At 43.1% G+C, this 25,168-nt stretch overlaps 1 protein-coding gene across 7 annotated transcripts in view; it reads left to right on the top strand.

Moving 5' to 3' along the window:
• Window positions 1-7,694: 7,694 nt before the first annotated feature.
• The window catches only part of LOC144770635 (beta-1,4-galactosyltransferase 3-like), a 182,243-nt gene continuing 164,769 nt past the window's right edge, over window positions 7,695-25,168 (top strand). Inside the window, exons 1-2 of one of the 7 annotated variants that reach the window (XM_078655326.1) lie at window positions 7,695-7,870; window positions 23,295-23,944. In XM_078655326.1, coding sequence (XP_078511452.1) covers window positions 23,671-23,944 — 274 coding nt within the window. In that variant the 5' untranslated portion in view covers window positions 7,695-7,870; window positions 23,295-23,670. Of the gene's footprint in view, window positions 7,871-7,989; window positions 8,469-22,706; window positions 22,897-23,294; window positions 23,945-25,168 lie in introns of those variants that run through there. The other 6 variants (XM_078655325.1, XM_078655328.1, XM_078655331.1 and 3 more) reach the window with 6 other exon arrangements.

Here is a 25,168-nt window from a genome sequence, read left to right as displayed (position 1 = left end):
GCCAAGGTGGCTGAGAAAATAATGAATATCCAGCTCTCAGAGTATATTGAACATAATGACCTACTTGATGAGTCACAGTTTGGTTTCCGGAAGATGCACGGAACTGAGACTGCACTCATCAAGGCAGCTGATGACATCAGGGCCATAAGAGACCAAGGTGGCACAGCGGTATTGGTGATGTTGCATCTGTCTGCGGCATTCGACACGGTCAATCACTCTACCTTGATTGACCGTGTCGGGGAGCTGGGTGTTCACTCTGGGGCTCGAGCATTACTCACCTCATTCCTGGCTGCAAGAACACAGGCAGTAACCCTGGGGCCCTTTAGATCGGCCAATCTAGCACTACCATGTGGAGTTCCGCAGGGCTCATCTCTAAGTCCGACCCTTTTTAACATTTATGTGTCGGACTTAGCTAGGGTGATTAAGATCTACCAGATGAGTCTCACCACGTATGCCGATGATACGCAACTGGTGCTAGCCATCAATACAGACGGAGAAGAGGTAGCAGCTCGGTTTCAGGAAGGCATGTTGGCAATTAAGGAGTGGATGGCCAGCAACTGTTTAAGGCTGAACTCAGATAAAACTGAGGTGATTATTTTTGGTAAGCTTTTTCCCATCTGGTCATCCATTTGGTGGCCTCCGCTCCTTGGAGTCTTACCATGTCCTGTGCAGAGAGTTCGAAATCTAGGAGTCATCTTCGACGAGAAATTAAATTTAGTCGATCATGCCAATCAAACAACGTCTACCGCTTTTTTTAAACTCAAAATCCTTAAAAAAATAATTCCATTTCTCTCAGAATCTGGAGGGAAAACGGTGGTGAGTGCACTTGTTTTATCAGCCTTGGATTACTGTAATGGTTTATTTCTCAATGCTCAAGCCCGTGTGATTGCCAAGCTCCAGCTTATTCAGAATGCTGCAGCGAGAGTGCTATCTGGGACTCCCAAATATAGACCAATTAAACAGGTAATCAGGAGCTACCATTGGCTGACGGTTAAAAACCGGATTAAATTCAAAACATTGTGTCTTACCTTCAAAGCAATTCAGCAGCATGGACCCCAATTCCTCAAACAAAGACTCCTGTTATATCGCCCCAATAGACATTTAAGATCAGTCAATTCCTTTCACTTGCTGGTACCACGAACCAGGACAGTTACTTGGGGAGATAGATCTTTTACTATCGCAGCAGCTAGACTCTGGAATACTCTTCCGCTAGTCATAAGATCAACCCCCACGCTGCTACAGTTTAGAAAACTAGTGAAGACATGGTTGTTTGACCAATAACCTTATCCTGTTATTAAATCCCACGATTGGAACTGTAATCGAGCATACTGAGATACCCATGAGTTTTTAGCGCCAAGACGCCCAAGGGCATACGTTGCGCTTTATAAATTTTAAAAATAAATAAATAAATAAATAAATAAATGAAATAAACAAGCATTTTCCAGCGCGGCAGGGAAATAAAATAAATACGCTGATTGCAGCAAAAAGAAGTGGATGCATGCTTGTTTTTGCTGTCAGTTCCCCCGGGACACAAGCAGGCATCCACTTCTGTCAGGACAGCTGATCGCAGCAAAAAAGACAGAAGTGGATGCCTGCTTGTGCCCTGGGGGGACTGACAAAAAAAAAAAACACGCAAAGCGTATTGGCACCAGATGGCATGCTGGGTGTTGAAAGGACTCCATAGGCGGCAGTTCTGTTTGTTTAGATATGAGTTTTCCGTCGCCATTTCACAAATGTAAAATAAACAAGGAAGTTAACCGCAGAGCCAAAGTGAAAGTGATCGCGGGGAAAAAATGCTACCACCAGCCACAGGCTTATAGTGCATGTGCGTGAGTGGTGCGCGCGCAGCAGTAATCACGCCATATGGTGCCTCAGCTAAAGCGCGCGGCCGCGCACATGCACTGCAAGCTGTAGCAGGCTGTAGCATTTTTTGAAGCCCTCTTTACTTAAGGTCTCGCCAGATCAGCGTAAGCGCTGGGTCAGGCGAGACCTAAAAATGTTTTACCACCATCGATCTCAAATCAGCGTATCATCAAATAGAGTTAACAGAGGATTTAAGAGACATCACTACTTTTATTACACCTGAGGGAGCTTTTAGATAGAATGCCCTTTGGCCTGTCACTGGCTACATTAGTGTTTCAGAGGCTTATGAATTGCTTGTTCGGAGACACTGATGGAGTGGTGGCTTTTCAGGACTATATCCTGATATTTTCTGATACTATTGAAAAACATCATGAAACAGTAGATAACATTTTATGTGTGTTGGAAGAAAAAGGTATGACCATTGGTCTAGATAAATGTAAGTTCTTTGCGTCCAATGTTGAATATTTGGGTCATCAAATTAATGGCGATGGAATTTTTTCAAAGAAGGATCTTCTTGTCTCTATTAAGAATAGGAGCAATCCTCAAGACAAAGAAAAACTTAAATCCCTCTTAAAGTTATGTGAAGGCTATTCACGGTTTGTTTCAAAATTCTCTGATATTGTTCTTCCTTTAAGACTGTTACTTAAAAAAGGAAGTACATTTATTGGGACCCCGGATCATTCAGAAGCTGTTAGTGCCATAAAATCTGCTATTATGGGGTGCAATCCCTTGTTTCCTTTTTCATCATCGGCTACCAATGTTGTCACTGTTGATGTGAGTGCCATTGGTTTTGGTGCTGTACTCAGCCAACTTAAAGCAGGCAATGAAGTCACCATTGCTTTTCCTTCAAGACCTTTGTCTATTGCTGAATCAAAGTACTCCACCATTTAAAGAGAAGACCTGGGTTGTTCCTGGGCAGTTGAAAATGGTAAAACCTATTTGTGGGGCAAGTCTTTTACACTTAACACTGACCATAAACCTTTAATCGCTCCTTTATCTAACAATGGTGTTGGGAAAGCATCTTCAAGATTAGTTCGCATTTTGGCTAAACTATATGAGTACAATTTTGAAGTCATTACATTCCTGGTACTCAAAATATGAGAGCTGATTGTTTTCAGACTCTCAAACCCAAAATCAAACAGAAGGTTTTAAAGAATGAGTTGTAGCATCTGTTGATGATATGGTCCTTTCAATGTCTCAAGCTATCTCATAAAGCGGAATGGTTGAAAGCCATGGCTGAAGATGAAGACTTAAAGATCTTACAAAAGTATATTGTTAAAGTTTGGCCACTAGAAAGAAAGTTACCCAAATAATTGCTGTATTTCGAAAAGTTAGAGAAGAGCTGCCTAACAATGAAGGTCTTATTTTAAAAGGTAATTCTTTTATAACTCCAATAGCCACAAGAAAGAAACGTATGCCTATTGCTTATTTAGGTCAGTCTAGCACTATTAAAAAGTGAGGGACCTGCTTTGGTGGCCTTATATAGACAGTTGTGTAATTAACTTTGTTAAAAATTGTCCATTGTGTGCTGATTCTGATAAAGTTTTAAAATGACTACACACAGATTTGGTGCAAGTCCAGGTTCAAGACAATCCATGAGATACAATTGCAATTGATGTCCTAGGTCCTTACGAAGGAATTTCGACTGAGAAGTTGTATATTCTAGTTGCCATTGATTACTTCTCTGAGTGGGCTGAAATCAAATGGGTCAACCAGTCTGATTCTTTATCTATTATTAAATTTCTGCAGGAAATTTTCAAAAAAAGAATGTTTACCATCAACTATTGTATCTGATAACGGACCTCAATTCACCTCATGTGTGCTTACTAATTTTCTCAAAAATGCCAATATTTTCCATGTGAAAACTGCTCTTTACCTTCCAAATATAAATGGCCATGTAGAAAGGTTATTTAGAAAGGTTTAACAAAACCTTAGTGGAGGGTATTCAATTGGCCATTAAAGCTCGTATTGATGTTAAAGCCCATGTAGCAGAACTTGTTTGGTCCTTTCTGTGCACTCCACACTGCACCGCTAAGTTTTCTCCTTTTGTGCTATTAAAAGGTAGGAAACTCAGACAAGAAGTATCCCTTTCATGGGCTAAATCTTTTGAACCTAGATTGGATATAAATAAAATACATATGTGAGTCAAATGAAATTGTAACAACTTCAAAAATCCTGATTATACTAAACAGCCTGTATTTATTATTCAAAAGGTTGGTAAAACATATGTGCTTTTTAACAATGGTTCTTGGTGGAATATTTCTAAAATTGCTAAAGTCAATGTAACCAATGCCAAAACATCTTTGTGTTCTTCCTAACCAGATTTTTCAAGTGATTCTGTAATTTTGGAAAAAGGAAGGGAATCAACATGTTCTCCGTCTTTAGTAATTGTTGATGTTAATAATGCTAATTCTCTTTCCAGTTCTTCTGCTTCCATGTCGTCTGTCACCAAGAGACAAAAATTGTTACTTAAAAAAAATTGAAGTTTTTTTATTATATTAATGGAATTTTTCCTTGTGTATTTTGTGCTTTTCTTTCTTTTGTAAGGAAGGAAGATATGTTATGGTAGAATGTTTCCTTTCATTGTGTTCTTTTTCTATGGCTGCAATTACTTTCTTGCTGTATTCTTTTGAATACTTTCATGTTGTTCCACGTTCTGAAGAGCAGTTCTAACTCAGTTACACTGCTGCTCTTCAGGAGGTGGATGCTCCAATAAACTACGCTTTAACTTCAAGGAAGACTCCGTGGTTTTCATCCTATTACGCCTGGGGCTCATCTGTGCCAGGACCCGACGGGAAACAAATGGGCAGTGAGTGTCACATCTACAAGACCAGGCCAGTTAGAGAGAACACAATGGCTTGCACATTGGCCTTGACCAAGTGATGGCACCACATTCCGGTCTGTGCACTAATGACAATCAGGTCCAGTTTCTGCCTGCCAGCACAATTTTAAAGGCGGAGGGGTAGATACACCACCCGGAGAAATGTGCCTGGTCTGAGGCAGCGGCCACAGACTGCAAAAGTTAGATGGCTATAGAAGCAACGGCAGCGACTCCTCTTTATGACTCTCCTCCACCAGCTCTGGAGGCATGGCCAGGCCGGCTCAGAGGCAGAGTATCAAGAGGGGCATGCAGCAAGGCATGCGGCTGTTAGTTTACACTGGCGCCCTGCCCTGGCTGTCTCAAAAAACATGTATTCAAAACCATTTATGTGATAAGAGTGAAACTGATGACACATTTAAACACCACTGACACAAAACTATTTACATTATCCAAGGCCAGGGAGAGCACATCTTCTACTATCGGATTGACATTTATTGGAACAATCGAACCAATCAGGCTCACATTCTGACAGGACTGAAAATACTGCGTGGTATTCTCACACTTTAGAATTCCAGATACGTCAGGTATTGTTGGTAATTCTGGAAATGGGAATACTGTGGTAATCCCGAGTGGCCTAATGGACCCGAGTGGCCTAATGGAAATAGAAAACACAGTGCGACATCAATGTTCCTGCAAAAAAATTTCAATGTCAATTCCCCATTTTCTGGCCATTTTTTACACAAAATTTGACCAACTCTTAGCAGGTGAAATGTTTTGACTGAATAGGCTGACCACAGTAGTCCCCATCTCTAGCACTCTTATTAAACCCGTCTGTGTGTTAATTTAGCGCGCACAACTAAGAGGATGTTACATTTAGCAGTACCATGAGCTGATTCACTCTATTATCAACAGTTTCTGTTGTCTTCTTTCTTCTATTTCTAGATTCTGCCATTTTATGCCCGTTCTTTTCTTTCTCTGTCAATCTTTTCTTTGTTTCTTACTCTATTTCTGCCCTCTCTTATGAACCCTATGTTATGTTATGTTAAGTTAATGTCTCTTTTATCGCGCATGACTCACCCAGGGGCATCTCAGCGCTCACCAGAGAGGGGAAGGAAATCCTGTGGTTAAAAGATTCAGAACAACCAGGTTTTTAGTTGCTTCCTGAAGATCAAGTAGGTTGGGGATTTTCGCAGTGTCACTGGAAGCGAGTTCCAGTACTTTGGAGCAATAAATGAGAAAGCTCTACCGCCTGTGCGGGTGAGCCGGATTCGAGGAATATTCAGTAGAGCAAGGGCATTTGATCTTAGATTGCACTCGCTAGTGTGCTTGACGAGTTTGTCTCTAAGATATGCTGGGCCTTCCCCTCTCAGGGCCTTAAAAGACAGACAGCAGATCTTGAACATTGCGCGCTTTTGGATTGGCAGCCAGTGCAGTTGTTTGAGCAGAGGGAGGGAGGGGATTCCGGGGGGGCAGTTCAAGACCATTCTGGCCGCGGTGTTCTGTATTACCTGCAGCTTTGATAGGGTAGAAATTCCTACCTCTGCTAGTAGGGCATTGCCATAATCCAGCCTACTTCCTATCAATGCCTGCACCACTGTTCTACGGTGCTCCAGGGGAAGATAGGGGATAATTCTGCGGTAGTAGGCGTAAATTATAATAGCAAGAGCCTGCAATGTTTTTCACATTTTCTTTCATGTCTAGTTTGGCATCCAATTGGATTCCCAGACTTTTTACTGAGGTAGAGGGTGTTGGTGCTAATCCCAATTGGGGGGGCCACCAATCTGCTGCCCAGAGGCCTGCAGACTTCCCCGGGTTGAGTTGGAGACATTGCTCCCTCATCCAATTTGCTATCGCCAGCATACCACTCATAAAACGTTGTTTCTCTTCAGTGATGTTTTTACCGATTGGGAATAGCAGCTGCGTGTCGTCGTCTTAAGAGACAATCTCAAAGCCGAACGACTGAATCACTACTATCTTCCATTGGTGTTTGTACAGTTCTTCCACCTTAAGGAGCTTATAAAATTGAGATTCTTAAATAAAGATATTTAGTCGTAGCCAGAATCACAGCCCTGCACTGCAGGAACTGCATCGGTTTAATTTAAATGTTTGATTTAACAAATTCTAGGCACCTCCACGTTATTTTAACAGTGGAACTAAGATAAAAGGGAGCTGAAGTAACTTACCAAGTATTACGCAAATTGGACGGGGAAGCAGGGATTAGCACACAAATGTTCAGATTGCACAACCGTACCAACAACTTTACATCTAGATCACATCCTGTCAAGGCAACCTCAGTCTGTAACCCACTTAACAGTTAGCTTCTTTGCTAAACAGTTAAGATAGAAACCTGCAACAGGATAAGGGTTTCAAAAGACAGATATTGTATTGTCTTAAGACCACCAAATTGTCACTTTCAAATGCAAGACTTTGAAATGAACATTTACCACCCAGCCCCAAAGAAATATTGTTTGTTTCATAAAAAAATACACTAACATTTGGAATCAGTAGAGAAGGATAACAAGCATTGGCATAGCCACTAGGTCTCGCTTTTGGGACCTTATAAGTATTTAGTTATGCGGACCAATATCCTTGATGCAACATCAACTGTTGCATGGCTAAACACTTATAAGGTCCCAAAAGCGAGACATATCGGCTATGCCAATGCTTGTTTTTATGTTGAGCAGCTGACTGGGATGTGTAAGGCAAATAGTAGGTTGTATTTAAAAATAATTGCGCAGAAAGTCAGTTCTTAGAAAGATTCTGAAATACGTTGTTACAATTCTACTCTAACGGTTCTCTCGAATAACAGGGTAACAGCCAGGACCCAGGAAACGTATTTTTACCGTAAGGAAAGTCCGTCATCCCGATGACCATGTTTTGGGGGGAGCATTTATTGGTTATAAGAGTTCTTCCGAATGTCCATTGGATATTGCTCGTCAGAAAAAATACGGGGGCTTGTGATTGGCTTAGTAAATGTCTGCTTCTTATTCATTGGTCATGGCTGGCTTTCAGAGGGGCGACCGTGCCCCCTGCGAAGAGTTTGCGTTGCTGGTCGCCTCTATCTGTTGTGAGCAGGCGGACCTTTCTTTTCAAAGGATGGATTTGGTTTTTGAGGTCAGTGAGTTGGCGCACGGGTCCGAGGGAGCTGGAAGATCCTGATGACCCTCGTGAAGCGAAGCTAGATCGGTGAGTAACCTTGTAACCAAAGCGGCCGTAGCCTGATTGGTCTCCGCCCAGCAGCAGCGCATGAGGCGCTGTTCGCCACCGAGATCCACTCGGACCATACATTTTTTCGGACGCGCATCATCTCTTCCACTGTCTCACTCTGGGGAACGGGCCGACGCCCCGCCCTGTACCGGCTGATGCCCTGCGCATCTTGGCTTTGAGGTTAGACTTACCGTGCGGCTCCATCCTTAACTATTTGTCCGCTGCCACAGGAACGTCCCCCTGCCCGGGACTCCCACCAGCGCGGTGAGTGTGGACTACAATGCAGTCCAACGAGCTGCGCGTTGTGTCCGGGCTCCCTCATCCCTTCGTGGCAGGACTGGGCACGGATGGACGTGATTTACGCCCGCTTTAGGGTAGGTCTTGCTTCAGGGCCGGCTCTTTAAGTGCCCTGGAAACGAGAGGCCATTTAAGTCTACATCTTGGGGACCTCACGCTTTCCTAAAGTGCCGTCTCATGTTTTGTTCCTCTCGGACAGCAGTTGAAGACAAAGTATTGGGGGGACCTACATTTGTGACTTGGCTGTGAGATTATTTTTCAAATACCACAAATCGCAAAGGTAGGGCTTGTGGATAGGTGTGACTTTCTATTGTTAGTACGTCTGGTTTACTCTAGAATTACAAGAGAAAGTCCGGATTACAGTTTACTCTTGAACCTGGATGTGGAAGAATGGGAGGGGGAATGTAAGCCAGCATCATAGGCCCTGGAAGTGTCGGCACGGAGTGCTGCTGAACCCCAAAAGGAGCATGCTGGAGTTACGATGGTGAATGAGTAATAAAGAGGTTTTTACATTTTTTTAATCTTGTTAAATTTGCCGTTGGTGTAAATGGAAAGCTAAGTCTTCTGTCAAATTGCTGCGATTTTTTTAACATGGACATTAGTGCTTCCTTTTCTCTAAAGTAAAGTTTTTTTTAAAGCAAGCTATTCAGGCCTGGCTCCAGGAATTTTTATTTGGGTGGGCTCGATTTGTCGCATATATGTCTAGGGAGGCCTGCTTCAGGGCCCTTCTTTATCTATTCTTAGTCTTACAAGGCCAAGTAAAACACTCTTTTCTAAATCTCTTTCTAAATATTATCTCTCTCAGAAAGTATTTTTCCATGTAATATTACTTTGAATGGAAGTGGAGGTTTCTGAGGTGGGAATATCAGGCAAGTGACACTTCACGGGCTCCCTCTGTGCGGTCCTTCAGGGAGAATCCCTCTTCATTACTACCTCCACCTGACCCTGGAGTCTGCAACACACTCCCTTACAGGCTTGATTGTCCACTACTCCTCTACAGTGCACCTTATCTCACAGCTGACCATATCGGGCTCCACTTTCATTTTTTCTGGTAAAAACATTAGTAAAATCACCTTCAAACTTAAAACATTGAATATAGCAGTAAATATAATTAGCACACACTTTAAAGTATGTTCCACAGTAGCCTTTAAGACACGTCTGCTAATTAAATAAACAAAAACAGCAGGGCCATGACGGGGCCGGCTTCAGCGCTGATGCAAAAGTCTTTTTTTGGCGCCGCACCAATAACCTCTTTCTCCGTAAATACCTTTACTACCACCATCCAACAGTGCCCCTCATCCTTCCATGGCCCCCCATTGACCTCCTCTTAGAATTCCCTCACTGCCACATGCCACAAGTGCCCCTCATCTCCATATAGCCCCTCCCCTTATGACCTCCTACTCGGATTCCCTCACTGCCACCCTCCACCAGTGACCCTCATGTCTCCCTAGCTCCCCCCTCCATCCCATGACCTCTTCCTCGGATTCCCTCACTGGCACCCTCTAACAGTGCCCCTCATCGCTCCATAGCCCCTCCCACTACCTCCTCCTGGGATTCCTTCACTGCCACCCTCCAACAGTGCCCCTCATCTTTACGTAGCCCCTCTCTCATATGCATTTTATTTGTTGTATAGTGCTACTCATATCAGTGTAGTGTGTGTCAGTACTTTACACCATGCACACATTATACAGAGACAATGAATCATACAAGTATGTAAATCAGTCTACAGGGAATGTCACATTAGCCAACGAGGATTACAAGGTGTAGGAATCACATGGCATCCATACTGGTGGGCTTTATATTTTAAAAGGGTTTGGTCTGGGGGAAACACAACCTTAGGATTTAAAGAGTATTCCATAGGGGTGAGCTTTACTGATAAAAATGTATATCTGCCCAAACATACTCATTTTAGCAACATTAGAATAATGAAAGACCGAGGAAGTTCTGACTATATCACAAAACAAAAAAAAGCGAGGTTCTTACTATACCATTCATGTTTGTATGCAGATCTTTGGTGACAGTTCATTGGTCACTGTCCTATGTTAGGATCTCTGTGACAAAGACAGTAACCCACTGAGCATCCACATACAATATAGTTCATATGCATTTCAAAACTACTAACATGCAAATGATTGCTCTCCTGCAGGATCATTATCCACCAGCATTATCTGGACATTTTGTATTGTCATATTGTTGTCCTGTATCAGCCATGATAATGATAAAAACTGTTTAAATGAAGCGCACACAAAGTGTGTCCTGCTGGGCCTGTGCAGATTTTTTAATTTTTTTTTAAAGAAAAACAAATAGTAACACATTCTCTTACTTACTACTCCATTAGTCAAACTTTGTGTTAAAGCCTGATGTGATGAGCAGCTCAGGGGTCAGGAAAGGTGAATAGGAATAAACAAACTTTTTTTCTCCTGCGCTGCATAGAAAAAGAAATATCTACACAGCAGAACAGTAGGCAAAGGTTATTCATGTCAAAGAAAGGATTTGTCGCCTTTCCCCATGTGGAGATGAAGGGGTGAGAAAATAAGCAAAGCCTCGTTAACATGTAAATGGTCTTTTAAAGACCTGTGAAGGACTCAGGTGCGGCTGCGATAATCTCAAAAAGTGTGTGTTTGAGCCTGGGAAGCTGTCTCAGCCCAGGCGCACGCACACACAGCCCTTTGAGGTTTGAGCCCAATGCCGTTGCGCACCTGCCTTCAAGCCCTCACTGTGAGAGCCAAGGCTCTTGTTTGGGTAAGCCAGGCTCATGTTTGGGTGGTCCTGGCCCACTCGCCCACCCGCTAGAACTGGGCCTGGATCTATTTGACAGTCTTGATAAGGCGCAAGGAGTGTGAAAGGAAAGGCTGCAGGCTGTCGTTTGTTTTCTAACACACATTATTTGAATACTTGTAACTGAACTGTGCAAATATTTAAAATATAGCCGCAGTTAAAGCACAGGATGCACGTTTTTCTGTCATTCTGAAGTGTGATGGAAACAAAGATTTTAATAGGATCAAGCCACTTTTCTTAGTGATGCGCAAATGATAAATGTTCACAGAAATCCGATTTCAATGCATTGTGCACTATATAATTTTCTGTGCAAATGTAGTGGCTGTTGTAATGTCAATGTCCTGTTTGCAAATTACAGTCTGCTACCACACCATGTTTTAGTAATATCATTGACAGTGTGTTCCAAAACTCTACCAGCTACATATTGAACCTGCAACTCTCACTGCTGAACAGACACAGCTCATTTGCTGCTCTTGTTCTCTGTGTGTCACTTGGGTTTTTACAGTCCTTATGACTTCAGTGATGTAACATTGATGTCAGGACTCCCACTCTGAAAATTGTTTTAGTAATAATGTAAGCCGCCAGTACAACTACAGAAATAATAACATATTAGTGAATTAGGGTCTAAGCCAACTTCTGCAGGATAATGCATTACTGTGTTGCCTCTACGAGCTTTGTTTACTATTTACGGGTAACGTGAGCATTTGTATCCTTCCTGCTTACCAATGATAGATTTTCTGAATCAGAAGTGTGCTGCAATGCTGTGATTGCTTGTTATATTTTGTAGTTTTTTTGTAGGGATAACGTCAAAATAAGTTTCACCTTACAATGGAAATCGAAATGACTGCAGGGACTAATCATACATCACATGAAGAATGTGAAACTCAAGTTGATCTCTCTGCAGGTGTCTTATGTTGTTTCCCTCCTACATTCTTACCTGAATAAAAAAAAGTGTGTGGATATATATATATATATATATATATATATATATATATATATATATATATATATATATATATATATATATACCCCTGACGTAAGTTTGCTTGAGTTCCCTGCTTGAATAAGAGTATGTGTCTGCATATGTTCGTATCTTATATTCCTGTGGCAAAGTGTAGTTGCCAGATTATTGTCATAAGAGTATTGTATTAAGATTATGTTACTTTCTCAAAGACCATCTATTTAGTTATGTGATTCTCCGTTAATCTCATAATATTTTAGTTATCACTTGTAGTACTTTATTTTTTGTTTTATTTGCTGTGTCCTCCTTTTGACGCCTGTATGGTAACATGTTATCTACATTTAAAGAAACATTGCCATGCCTTCATCCAAAAAGTGGTACAAGTGAGATTTATTTTATTTTTGTTTATTTAAAAAAAAAAAATTATTGGTACTTTCTATTTTACAACCGTAATTATAACTTCCTTGCAAAAACATTTGAAACCTTTAATAAACTCTCTGCTTTTAAATTCTAAGTAGCTCCAAAAACGCTCAAGCTTTTGCATATACATTTAATAGAGAGGTATACTGTATACAATAGTATAAAGGGCCCTATAACCACCACTCGAACTGCCAGAACACTCTGTCTGACAGTTAGTGCTTGAAGCACATGTCACTGCCTCACCATAGCAGCCGTAAATGGGTTCCTAAAATGCTACGGTTCTGGGCGTTGGTTGCTGTTCAGATTGTGTCATTATTCAGTGCAAGTTGTAGCATTTGACAGGCACGGTATTTGATGCATATTGGCCTCACTGGCTTATTAGGAACTAGCCCCTGCATATCTGACATTGTGTGCCTCGTATTCTCTGCTGCCACTGGGGCTGTGGGTATGTTGCGCTGCATGCACTTCTGCCTGGAGGGAACAGCATCATACCTGCCAGTGTGCTTTATGACCAGTGTATTACAAACCATGGTCAACAGATCTCACATTGAGTGCCTGATACTCTCTGCTACCAGTGGGTCTTTGCATACAATGATTACTGTGCACTCCTGACTCGGGGTCTAACTGTTCCAAATGGGACTTTTTCATCTATTTTTTTTAAAGCGGTTATCTGAATTGACTACTACCACATACAGCTGCCTGCGGTTTGTCTCATAAGTTCTCTTGTCATGATACACCTTGCTATTACTGAGCTAGTAGACAATTAACACCACTGATGCATGTTTGTGATTCGTGTCTGAACTGAGCCCTGGTGCATGTTTGTGTATATGTCTATTTGGAGTCTTTTGTGTAGTGGTGTGTTACCTTTCAGTCATTGTAGAGCACTAAGAATTAGGGGAAATGCAGCCTAATTGGTAGAAAGGGAAGTTACGGCCCTGCGGGTTGGATCGATAAACCGTGTCTGCTTTTCTTCAAGTACATAAAGTATTCTTTGATGAGCTGAATTGAAGGCTGTTGTGAAGAGTTTCATTTTTCAGCAGTTTTCTAAATCTCGTTTGATTGGGATCACCTCTTGGGTTGCTCCAGAGTCTGACCTTGCCCACCCAGATCTTTCACTGTGTTTCATTCTCACGAAGGAATTGGTTGACCCTCTGGGCAGACCTTCAGTGAAGTGTCTAGTAGGGATGTAGTTAAGTGTCGGTTTTTGCAGATATGGTGGATCTTTCACCTGGTGCGTTTTGTGCACAGTGCATAAGACTTTAAATATATTCCTTCCATTTACTTTAAGCTAGTGAAAGCTTTGAATGCAGGGAAGATGTTACTCATGGAATTGTCTTGTCACTTATTTTCCATACAGATAACCGAGTTAACTTAGATGGTGAACAAAACTGCTAATGTAAAAATATAGCCCCTATGGGTAAGCTGACCTACAACAATTTGAAGCGTGTGTTGTAATTTGAAAGAAGAAAATGCCTCAGATCCTTACACTGGGCAAAATCAACCGCTTATACTTTGGTCTAAGTAGTTCAATTAAATTGCTGTCCCTTTATGACCGCAAATAAGAGTATGTTAGTCAGTTCATACCATATGTGTGTTTTCGCCTAGGCTGCTACCAAAGAAGCACACAAACCTGATCAGCCACAGGAACAAGCAGCCAAGAAAAATACTACGGATTCAAGGTGAAACTTGCTGTCTACCGTGGTTGGACTCGAAGTGTAGCTCCATTTAGTATGCTCTGCCTTTTTGCTTAAAACCTTACAGACAACTAAAGGTTCTGAAAGCCACTGACACGCCTGCATCCTTCTGCTTCACCAACACATTATAGGGAGCGAATCGTCACAACTGAAGCTGAATGTGTAGACTATGAGATTAGGGTGCACATAGGGACCCATCTAAGACAACTCGTACTAATGCTGCATATCAGTAATTCTTGAACATGCCATCCTTCTTAGGAGAAAGCTTAAATACGATTTTGAGGAACCAATTGTTTTTTCTTTTTGATTAACTTTGCCCCCCCTCTCGTGAGAAGTGACAGGCTCCCTTATTAACCGGTCCGTATATGTATATTAACCACATATGAAGCAGACTCCAGCAAAATGTTTTCAGGATGCTGTCCACTTAGGTGCTTGCTGTCTTTACAATTTGTTTTTCAATTTTAATTTATAGTCTTGAGGGCGCACACTTTGTACTTTCATGTTAAATGTGTATAGCTAGTAATGAGTTTCCATACATGAAGAAGTTGGCTGCAGAGAAATTGCCCCTTTTTTGACAACTACAGCTAAGTTGTCTAGATTGTAGATCACTACACGAAATATCGACTCAAAAGTTGGTGCGTGTGATCTGCTTTGCAGGCTGGTTTCGGAACCTCAAAATGACAGTCCAGAGAAGGTGTTAGGATGTAGAAGATTTTATTGGATGGAGGCTGGATGTACATTTTAACTCTATCGATGATCTCTTTTGGAAAACATACCTTAGTAAATGTCTCTTGGGTACCCAGTTCTTTTGATTATATGTAATTTGTAACAGAAATTGGTCTTGCCCTGCATCCTCTCTCCCACAATCTGCAGTTGCATACCTCAAAGTTAAACATGTCAGTGTTGCTGAGTGCATGACACTGTATGCACACTTTTAAGCATAGTTTACCCAAGCAGAATGCTCTTAATGTGAAGGGGCTTTCTGCCAAAATCACTGGATGATGATTTAGATTACTGTTGAATGGGCATTTGGTATCCTTTGGTCTGGACTGCAGGTCCCAGGCAATTACCCAAGCAATCTGTTTTTGTTTGTCATTTAGTATAACAAGCAAGTGCTTCCAGCAGAAACTACCTTTTAAACTTGGTAAGGACAGCTTTCTGCGGTGACTAGTGTGCCAACTAATTTACACTGGCACTTCAATTGCCAATGAAGAGGGTGTGGCCAGTGTTCATTGTGCAAGAAGGTAGTGGTATGTTGAGCATGCCAGCAAACACAAGGGGGAAGGGGCGATGTGGTTATTTAATTGTGCTGGACGTTAACTGGCAACTCCTTACTGTTGGTTTTATCTTAAGTTGCTAACAAATGCCATCCTCTAGTTCGCTCATTCCTAAACCTGCCCAAGTATTGGTAGTGGGGCCTGCAACTGAGGTCTGTTATTGTCCTAAATTTGAGTTGATTTGAGGTGTTGATACTACATGGAGCAACTGCTCAAGTACTGTTCTGGTACCACTCAATTTTAGGTCTCGCCTAGGCAGCGCGCATGCGATGTTCTAGGAGGGCCTTTAGCCATCTGTCTCCACTTCTCAAGCACTGCACTTGTGCTTGTGGTGGCATCCACCTTGTGGGAGCGAGCAGTGGCATGCCACAAGCATGAGTGCAGTGCTTGAAAAGTGAAGACTGCTCTCCCAAGCGCGCGTGCGTGCACCACTCGCGGGCTCACCTCCTGCTCCCTACTTCATCTCCCTCTCCCTCTCTCTCCTCGCCCACATGTCCCGGCCACTCACTCGCTCCGCCCCCTCTGTCTCCTTTCTCTGTGGCTCACTCTGTCTGACCTCATTTCTCTGACTCTCCTTGTTTTACCGCCATCTCTTCCTCTTTGAGCTCACTTTAGTTCCTGCTCTCTGCATTTTCTGCCTTCTAAACACTCACTCTCGTGATATTTCTGTTCTCACATGCACTTTTTCTGTCACACACTTTTGATCTCTGTTGCACTCTTTTTAGCTCTCACTCTATTGTACTCTGTTTCTCCCGCCACCTTCTCATTCACTCATCCCCCATTTCCTGCCTCACTTTCTTTCTCCAGCTCTTCTGTTCCCATCCTTTGACGCTCTTCTGGGCTCCCTGGGATTGAACCTTTGACCCAGCTCTTATCCTGAAAAGTTCGATTATTTATGAATTGCATAAGGGAGGACTTGCTGACTAATGACTTACTGCTCCGCTGAGAGGATTCTCAGACCCACTGACTTTAAAAACAGTTCCTCGAAGGAATGCCAGGAATCTGTGTTTGTGCCTGATCCTGTGGGGCTTATGTGGGAGGCCTATCCTGGAGTAGAAGGAGACCGCTAATGTGAAAATCTAACGATGCTCCTGATTAATGAAAAAGTGACCCAAAGGGATAAATAGATTTGAAAGACTTGAAGAGTTAAACTAGCACCAGAGAGCTTTAAAGTGGTCTCTTCACTGAGTTCAGAAGTTGTCCTGAGGAGTCCCTGCCCTTCCCAAGCAGACTACTTGGCATTCTCACCTTCACCATGTTCTGGCCTGCTCGTTATTGTTCCCCTGGTCTCTCTGGCATGTTATATTATTTTCTAGACCCTACTCTCTGCCCTACAGTGTTTCGCTTAGTTTAACTGAGCGTATGTTGTAACGTGTTAACCTTCCAGAACAGTTGTAGTGTTCCATGTTCTGTTTCTTTGACTAGTATTTTTCTTTTTCCATTTAAAGTGGAAGGATGTGTTTTAATGTGTTAATCTCCTAGAATTGTAGAGTCCCATATTCTATTTAAAGAGCTGCTTTGCTGTGGTGTGAGGGTTCTTTTTTAGTGTAGATCTGCTTTTCTGTAATACACCGTTGTAGGCTCTGAAGTCAATAAAGGTTCTTGTGAATATCTTACTTACGTCCTGGATATTTTCACCACTGAGTGCTTCTGTTTCTCTAGTCGCTTCTCAAAACCCTTCTGTCACTCCTGTTTCTATAATGAGATATTTTGTGTTTTTTAGGTTTCGCCTGTCGAAAGCTACTTTTGTTTAGAGTATGTGTGTAGTCCCGCCCCTCTGTTCCATTGGCTAGCTCCATAAATGGAGGCTAGCCATTGGAACAGAGATCTGTCCGTCATAGCCGGAGCAGATTCGGGGGCGTTCCCGAGAATTTTAGGCTTTTGCCCACGTCATGCGGCTGTGGGCGGGGTTTTTTTTTTGTCGTCAAGGTTTGTTTTCGTCGTTTCTCTGAAGATGGCGGCCGGGCAGTAGCTTGTTTGTACAGGTCAGGACATTATTATGTTCGTGCCGTTAACCTGCCCCCCTCCCGCTGTCCGTTTGCCCCCCCTGCTGTCCGTGCTTAAGGCTTGTTTGTTGTACGTTTTTAGTAAAATAGCAAGTATTTTTACAAGCGTGGCGTCGTTGTCCTGATGACGGGTCATGTCGGCGCTTCGGCCCTTAGACAGGGGGTTTCTCTCGGTTTAATTCACTCGAGGGACAGGGGCTGTGCGGGGAGCCCTCGCAGCCTGGATCTGACAACCCGCAATGCTGGGAGCGTAGGAGGGACAGTGAGACGGGACACATGATAGATTCGTGTTACATACTCGCTGAGAATGGCTCTGAAGTTGGGATTTAGCGCCTTCTTTCGAGTTTGAAGGCTGCACATGTATGTCACATACGTGCGTTGTCGCCCATGACTCTTGTAATTGATTTCCGTAACATGTTTGTGGTTTACCATCCTCCAACCTTTAAAGAAGAGTGACCCTAAATTGTGGCATATATGTCTGCATTTTGTGCTGGATTTCATTAACCCTTGACCCTGTTAATGAATCTGCTCGGAGCGTTTGTTAAAGACGCGATACAAGGACCTCAGAGTGGCTTGGAAGGAGCTTTGAGGATTAAGAGAGGGGCTGACGCGGATAAAAGATGAATAGAAACTCACACCCATAACTGTGGATAGGCAGGGACACACGCATAGAGGTAGAGTACCATAAATAAAGACAAATGCACAACTAAAAACAAAAAAAAAACACAGACAGACGGACGGACGGACAGTAAAACAAGTGAAACGTGCAAAGTATCCAAATCCTACCTGTTCCTAACTCTGATGCTTGAATACAAAGTGATATTCATGGTCGGGTGTGTGAAATGCCGACTGCAGGCACCACATTGGCATTCTGAAGCTCCGTGGACCACTGCACAACAAAAGAGCACATACAAACAGTGTCTCTTTGTGTCGTAATTGTGATGTAGAAAGCACACCAATTGTATAGATTGCATGCACCTCCGAAGGATGAAAGTCTAAGTTGTTATAGGACCCGTGGGTTCCGTTCCACTTGAGCTCTGCCGCAGGCGCACAACCCACCAGCTCATTCACCGTCGCTCTCTGTAAATCTCCAGGTCGAAAGTTCATCTTTGGGTGAATATAGGGATAGTCTTGCCAAGAGCGCCAACTAAAGAGGGCAGCGCCTCTGGGCGCCGGTGTGGGCTGAGGGTTCGATGGAAACTCAGGTGAGATGCATGGGAGTTTGGTGCTGGGTAGGTGAACCCTTGGCAGTGGGGCAAGTTGTCCCGCGCGGTACACCCTTACTATCGCACAGTATGACCGCCATGACACGGACTTACCCACCACGGCGCCGGTAAGTCAGAGGAAGAATAGGAAATATCACCCTTCCACAGGGCTTTTTATTTTATTTTTATTTTTTTATTTAATGCGATTTTATATAGCGCGAACATTACCCGAAGGTGTCAGAGCGCTTTACATAAGAACCAGTTGCGTCATTTTCATTTACATTCATTTAATCTAACAGCCCCCACCAGAGCCCTCAATGACTCACCGATCAAATGGCTTCATTTGAATGTTTCTAGGCTGTATCGGTCAGTTGCCTTATACATCAACGTGTCCGTATATGTTGAGGAAAGGCACAGCTATTTAATAGCCCCACCTGCACGGGTGAGTGAGTATGTGTACTCAGAAAGTAGAGAACAGCTATGGTAAGAGTCAAGATTTCTGCTCTGGATGACAGGGAAGGTGGCTGTCTGTCTGTCAGTGTGTGTGTGTGTGTGTGTGGGTTCTGTCTATGTGTGTGTGTGTGGGGGTTCTGTCTATGTGTGTGGGGGGGGGTTCTGTCTGTGTGTGTGGGGGGGGGTTCTGTGTGTGTGTTCTGTCTGTGTGTGTGTGGGGGGGGGGTTCTGTGTGTGTGTGGGGTTCTGTCTGTGTGTGTGTGTGTGGGGTTCTGTGTGTGTGTGGGTGCATGTGGCTCTGTGTGTTGCGCTGTGTGTGTGTGTTTTGTGGGTGCAAATGCAATAGGTCTCGCATTTGCGAGAGATTACGCGATTGGCATTGTAAATGACAATGCCATTTATTTATTTTCAAAACCAACACATAAATAAACATTTTGTCATTTACAATGCCAATAGCTCAAACTTTTCAAAAGGCGAAACCACTGCATTGTAAATGCTTGTCTGACCTGTCCTCAGTGGCCTTTACAGAGCCTTTTCATGGCCCACTGTTCGGGGCTTTGAGCCCTCCCGTATTTTTCTGGTTCATGCTCAGCGTTTTTTCACAGTTACTTTTTTCAGAGGACTTTAATGCATATCCATTCAAAGCCCTTAAGTGTTTGTTCATTCAGAGCCTTGCAGTGTCTGTCTTCCGAGTCCTTGAGCGTTAATCCATTCAGAGCTCATCAGTCTTTCTTTGATATCTGCTGCTAGATCTCCTTTGCTTCCATGGTCAGTTGAATGACATCTTTACTCTTCTGTGGTCTCTTCTTAGAAGCATTCAGTTTGTCTGTGATCACTGCTCAGCGCCATTGCCTTTGCAGTCTCCCAGTTTTAAAAGGCCGCTGTTCTGACCTGGTTGGGATCTCTTTATGTCCTCTGCTGTGTTCCTCTTGTATTCGGTTATTATTTTGGGGCCATGTGTGTCCTCAGCAGGCTGTGCTGCCTGGCTGAGCTGTTCCCCTACTAATGGTTGATGTGCTGCCTGGCTGCAGGTGTACCCCTGGTAACGTTTGATTTGCGAGTTACTGGGAGTTTTCACCTGTGCTCTGGGGATTGGTTACTCTGTGGCGATTGGGAGAACCTCGCAGACATCTGGCAAACATGACAGACACCATGTCTGGATGTTTCTCCATCCTAGAATCTTCAGTAATGCTAACAATTTTTCTCCTTATACCAAATCCAAATAACCTTCTACTCCCAGATAAACGTCTTTAAAAAAACAAGCATAGGCATAGCCAATAGGTCTCTCCTTTGGGACCTTTATAAGTGTTTAGCCATGCAACAGTTGATGTGTTGCACCAAGGATATTATGCTGGATAAACAAACACTTCTAAGGTCCCAAAGGCGAGACCTATTGGCTATGCCAATGCTTGTTTGACAGCCCTTGGCTCAAAACTGAATACTTTGCGACGTTGGGTCGTCATTGTACACATCCCTGTGGTGTATTTGATGTAAATGTAAATGTACAGGAATTTATATAGCGCAAATCACCGAGCGGTTTCTAAGCGCTTGCTTAGGGGACCCGTCCTGGTATTCCCCTGTGAGATAACCCCGGCGGGGTATCCGCAAGGTGAAAGCCAGGCATCCCGCCGCGAGGGGCCGTTGTGGAGATTAAGCAAGCTATTGCCCAGAGTCGCAGAGTGTGAACCCGAGAATCGAGTAGGCACCGGAGCGAGAATTGTCGAGTCCATGGGCATTTTAGGACTCAAGACCCCGCCGAGCCGGGAATTGAACCCTGGTCCCGGGCTGACCTCTGCTTCCAGGTCTGCCTCCTCTAACCAGTGAGCCACACTTCTCCCACTTGATCTTGGGTCATGTAGGGTATTCTCTTTACATGGATGTAGCTATTATTTTTTTGGTTAGTCACATGTTAACTCAGTGATTGAAGAGCTTTCCAAGTTGGAGAGACCTAAGGGAGTCCATCATTATGTGCAGGGCTAATGGCCGTAGTATGTATTGCCACCTTTACAGACCATCATGCAAGTAGGGAGTGTGCTGCTGGTGTTGTTAATGTTTGACTAGATTCCCTCAGTACATGAGCTCATGTTTCACCCGGTCACTTTGATCCTGTTATGGGCCATGTGCCTCTCCATGCTGCAGTAAGTGTAAGACCATCCTGCCCAGAGCAGCTTGTGAAATATTTGAAAATTCAGTCAGAAACAGACAATTAGACATCATAAATATAATACAACATTTAAAAAATCCTGAAATTCAAGACCAGTTCTTGTTATCGCTTGCAGCCGTAGCTCTACATCAGGCACAGAGAAGGACCTCCGTTATTCAGTTGGCATCACAAAAAAGATCAACCTCCATACATTGACAACGATAACATTGCTGCAGTCTCGAATGATTGATCTTTTGCACATCGTTTAACTTGTGTAAATGCATCATTGTCTTTTTGTCTGGTGTTAGCCCAGCTCTTTTGTTTTTCCCCCAAACTGTATAAAAAAAAATGCACATGCATAGTTTGATAGGGTTTTCAGTCAACCATCTTCATATGTTGGGCTGTTGGAGTGCCATTCGTATTTTGCTTCTGCCTACCACATCATACTGCATAGGGCAGTAGGTCACACCCACTTCAGCCATTGGCTCGCATCTCTCTCAGTAAGTCATAGCATTATTCTACTTGTGCAAAGGAACCTCTTCCAGTGTCCAGGACTGGTGGCCTAATGTGTCCCTGAAGTGACCTCCTTCGTAAATAAGTCGACTTCTGAGAAGTAGAATTGTATATTTATTAGTCTTGAAGTACAGAAGATAAAAGTGCATGCAGCTGATCAAATAGGTAACCAGTATAATAATAAAACATGACATTCCACAGTCTGCAGAACACCACGAACAAGATTCTATTACATAATACAATTCCAAAAACCCTTAAAGAAATATGCAATCACTACACATCCCCCTTCTATATAAAACTAAAAGGAACAAATAAGAAAATAATACAAACGCACAAAATCATCAAATCTACTTGGGCACAGCGTTATTCTACAATACGATTTTACTAATTATCACCAAACTTTCACGATTGAAAGTTTGGTGATAATTAGTAAAATCGTATTGTAGAATAACGCTGTGCCCATGCTCGTCGTCAAATCTGAAGTGACCTCCTTCGTAAATAAGTCGACTTCTGAGAAGTAGAATTGTATATTTATTAGTCTTGAAGTACAGAAGATAAAAGTGCATGCAGCTGATCAAATAGGTAACCAGTATAATAATAAAACATGACATTCCACAGTCTGCAGAACACCACGAACAAGATTCTATTACATAATACAATTCCAATAACCCTTAAAGAAATATGCAATCACTACAGTCCCTTTTTTGTTTTTAATTTCTTTTGTAACACTTTATAATGTTTAGGTCTTGCCTACATCGTTTAGCTGGGTGTGGCAAAAAGGTTCCATGTTGCTACCCAAAATTCAGTGCCACGGGGCAAGGACGTAACAATTGTTTTTGTGAAGTGTTTGCCGTGTTTCATCACTGAAACATGTGTAACAATCACACCGCTATAAAAGATTTCAAATGTTAAAGGTAAAATTAATTTTCTTGCACTTCGACAAGATAATGTTTAGTTCCGTCCGTTCGTGCGCATTTAGCATAAAGACACGGGGGGTGGGGAGGGTGGTGAGAGGGAGGCGTTGTGCCGCTCGTAGTTAATGTATTGGTTTTCCTGTTGAACCGGTTTGTGTAATCGGGCACAATCCCGTGATGAATGTGGCAGGAGGCTGTTTCGCTGGCGAACCGCGGCGCACTTGTTGCTGCAGACGGGTCCTGCTTTGGGTAGGCATATACTAGCGAAGGCGCAGGAGCGCCTCCGACTTCAAGCTTCGAACTCGCTTTATCCTAGTGTGACCGAACCGCTCCGTGGAATGAAGGTAAACCCATGGACAGTTCGACGCTTAGCTGTGTGAATCAAAATGTTACGATGCTCTTCACGATATGTACAGGTAGTGATTGAACGGATCATATGTTTTTAAGACTCAAATTGAGTGCCTTGTGTTTTCATCATTGATGTCAGTCCAGAAGCGAACGCTAGTTTTGATTGGGGGCAATGTTGAAAGCAGAGTGTGTGCACATGTGCTTTCCGCGACCTTTGTATTCCGAGTTCTAAATCTACCATTGTCCCCGAAACATTAATATCCTTTAAGTTACTGCTTTCCATTTGGATCTTGTAGGCTGGCAAACTATGCTTTCCTGTACGTTTACTACTGTGACACACCGGACAAAGCTCCCGACAATCATAATTTGGTGTAAATGTTTTTTCTTTCTACAGGCTGGAACATCTGCTGCATTTAAACTTCATTTAATCTGCGAAGAAATCCACTTTGAAGATTCTGTGCATTGAAGCAAGCTATGAGGAATGCCCTTCCAGTGTATCTCGCCGGAACTCCTACCTGACCGCTCAAAGACAAAGTGCCTTGGATTTTCAGAACCCCCGCCTTTGTGCTCCGCGAATCTAGCGATATCTAGGGTTGCTTCCCTCCTCTCCCCCTTTCTTCGATGCTCCCAGTGTTCGGTGCTCTTACAGAAGCGGCTTTAAAAATATATATATCTTCCAACACTCGGATTGTGTCCGCCTTCTCTGAGACTGCCTTCTCAGGGTCGCTCGCACTGTCTCCGCACCAGACATCCACGCGTTTCAAGTGAAAATGGGCTTTGCCAAAGGGCGCTACTTGCTGATGTTTCTGTGTGTCCAGCTCGTGGTCATGGCCTTCCTGTACCGGGAAGGTTACCGGAAAAGGATGTCCTACTTCTTTGGAATTCTGTACAAAGGAGGTCCCCCTTCCGCAGCGGGTTCTGCAGTTGGTGCCCACCTGAACTCTTCTCACCCTGGAGATGTCTATGCCAATCTAAGCCTGATCCTGAAACCCAGCATTGGAGAGCAGGAGCTGCCGAAGTGCCCGAAGACCTCCCCGTTACTGGGTATGTAATTATTTACAGAGTATCTGTACTGTCTTCAAATGTCATTGTGTCTACGAAGGTCTCGCTTCCACGTTAGATATGCAGCCTGTAGTGCAAACAGAGTTGATTGATTAGTTCCTTGTCTGCAGATTCACTAATCCGACCGTCTGATTCAGTAGAAGCTATGTTGTGTCTAATGTGTCTGCGAGAAAGTGAATCACCCTTAGTAACTCATGTTTGTGCTGAAGCCGTTGCTGATGATGCAGTCTTCAGTGTTGGCTCATAAGTTAGTGTCACCCGAGAAAGCTGCTTAGATCTAATGCTGTTTCTGACGGTGTAAATCGTCGCATAACTTCTGTGTAGCTTAAGTAAATAAACGTTATGTACCACTGAGTGCGTCATCATTTTTTGCAGGTATTATTAGGCTGTGCAAATACAGCGTATAATTAACAAGTTTCACTTTGTTAGCAGATCAGAGCGTAACGATAGCTTTTTGCAAAATACCTAATATTTCAGGTGAAAGTAGTAGGTTCACCAGCACCTAGGATAGAGCTAATTTCAGTGTTTTTCAGCCAAAGAATCACGGCACAAGTCGAGGGGTCACGCAGGTAGATTAACTATTTTCACAGGTAGACTCCACCTACCCTGCCAAGAAGTTCCTAACGAGCAGCAAGGGGAGGAGGGGGGGGGGGGGGGTTACCAGATTCCAACTCGGCCCCTAAAGCCTGACGTTACGGGGCCTCCAGGTCTCATTTTGTCCCCGTATCCTAGCTAGGAGCTATCTGGATCTTCACACCTAGATGCAAACGCAGTGGAGGGGAAACAAAGGCTCACATCACAGCTTGGTATTACTTCACAGGTACTTAAGAGACCATGGTTCTGACTATGTTCGGTCCCTGTAAATGAGGTATGCATGCACTATAAAGCATGTCAGATGTCTTGATCTGTCACAGTGCACAACTATTTACATAACATTATTTTGTTTTATTTCTTTATAGTGCTACTCAACACCAATTAGCGTCGGAGCGCTTTACATCACATTGACTATAAATAATTTTAATGTGTAAATCAGTGTACATGGTGTGTTACAATAAGACAGTGAGGGTTACAAGGTGTAAAAGTGACATGTACTACATAGTTCACTGTGCTATATTAGGAGTATGAACTGCAAGTTACAAAATGATCTATGTGTTAACAGCAGTAACCTACTTGCCCAGCTACATAAAATAAAACTGTGCATATTAT

Source organism: Lissotriton helveticus, chromosome 7 (assembly GCF_964261635.1).
Source record: "Lissotriton helveticus chromosome 7, aLisHel1.1, whole genome shotgun sequence".
Lineage (NCBI taxonomy): Eukaryota > Metazoa > Chordata > Amphibia > Caudata > Salamandridae > Lissotriton > Lissotriton helveticus.
Note: the sequence above shows the minus strand (reverse complement) of the source record. Positions and strands in the feature narration are given on the sequence as shown.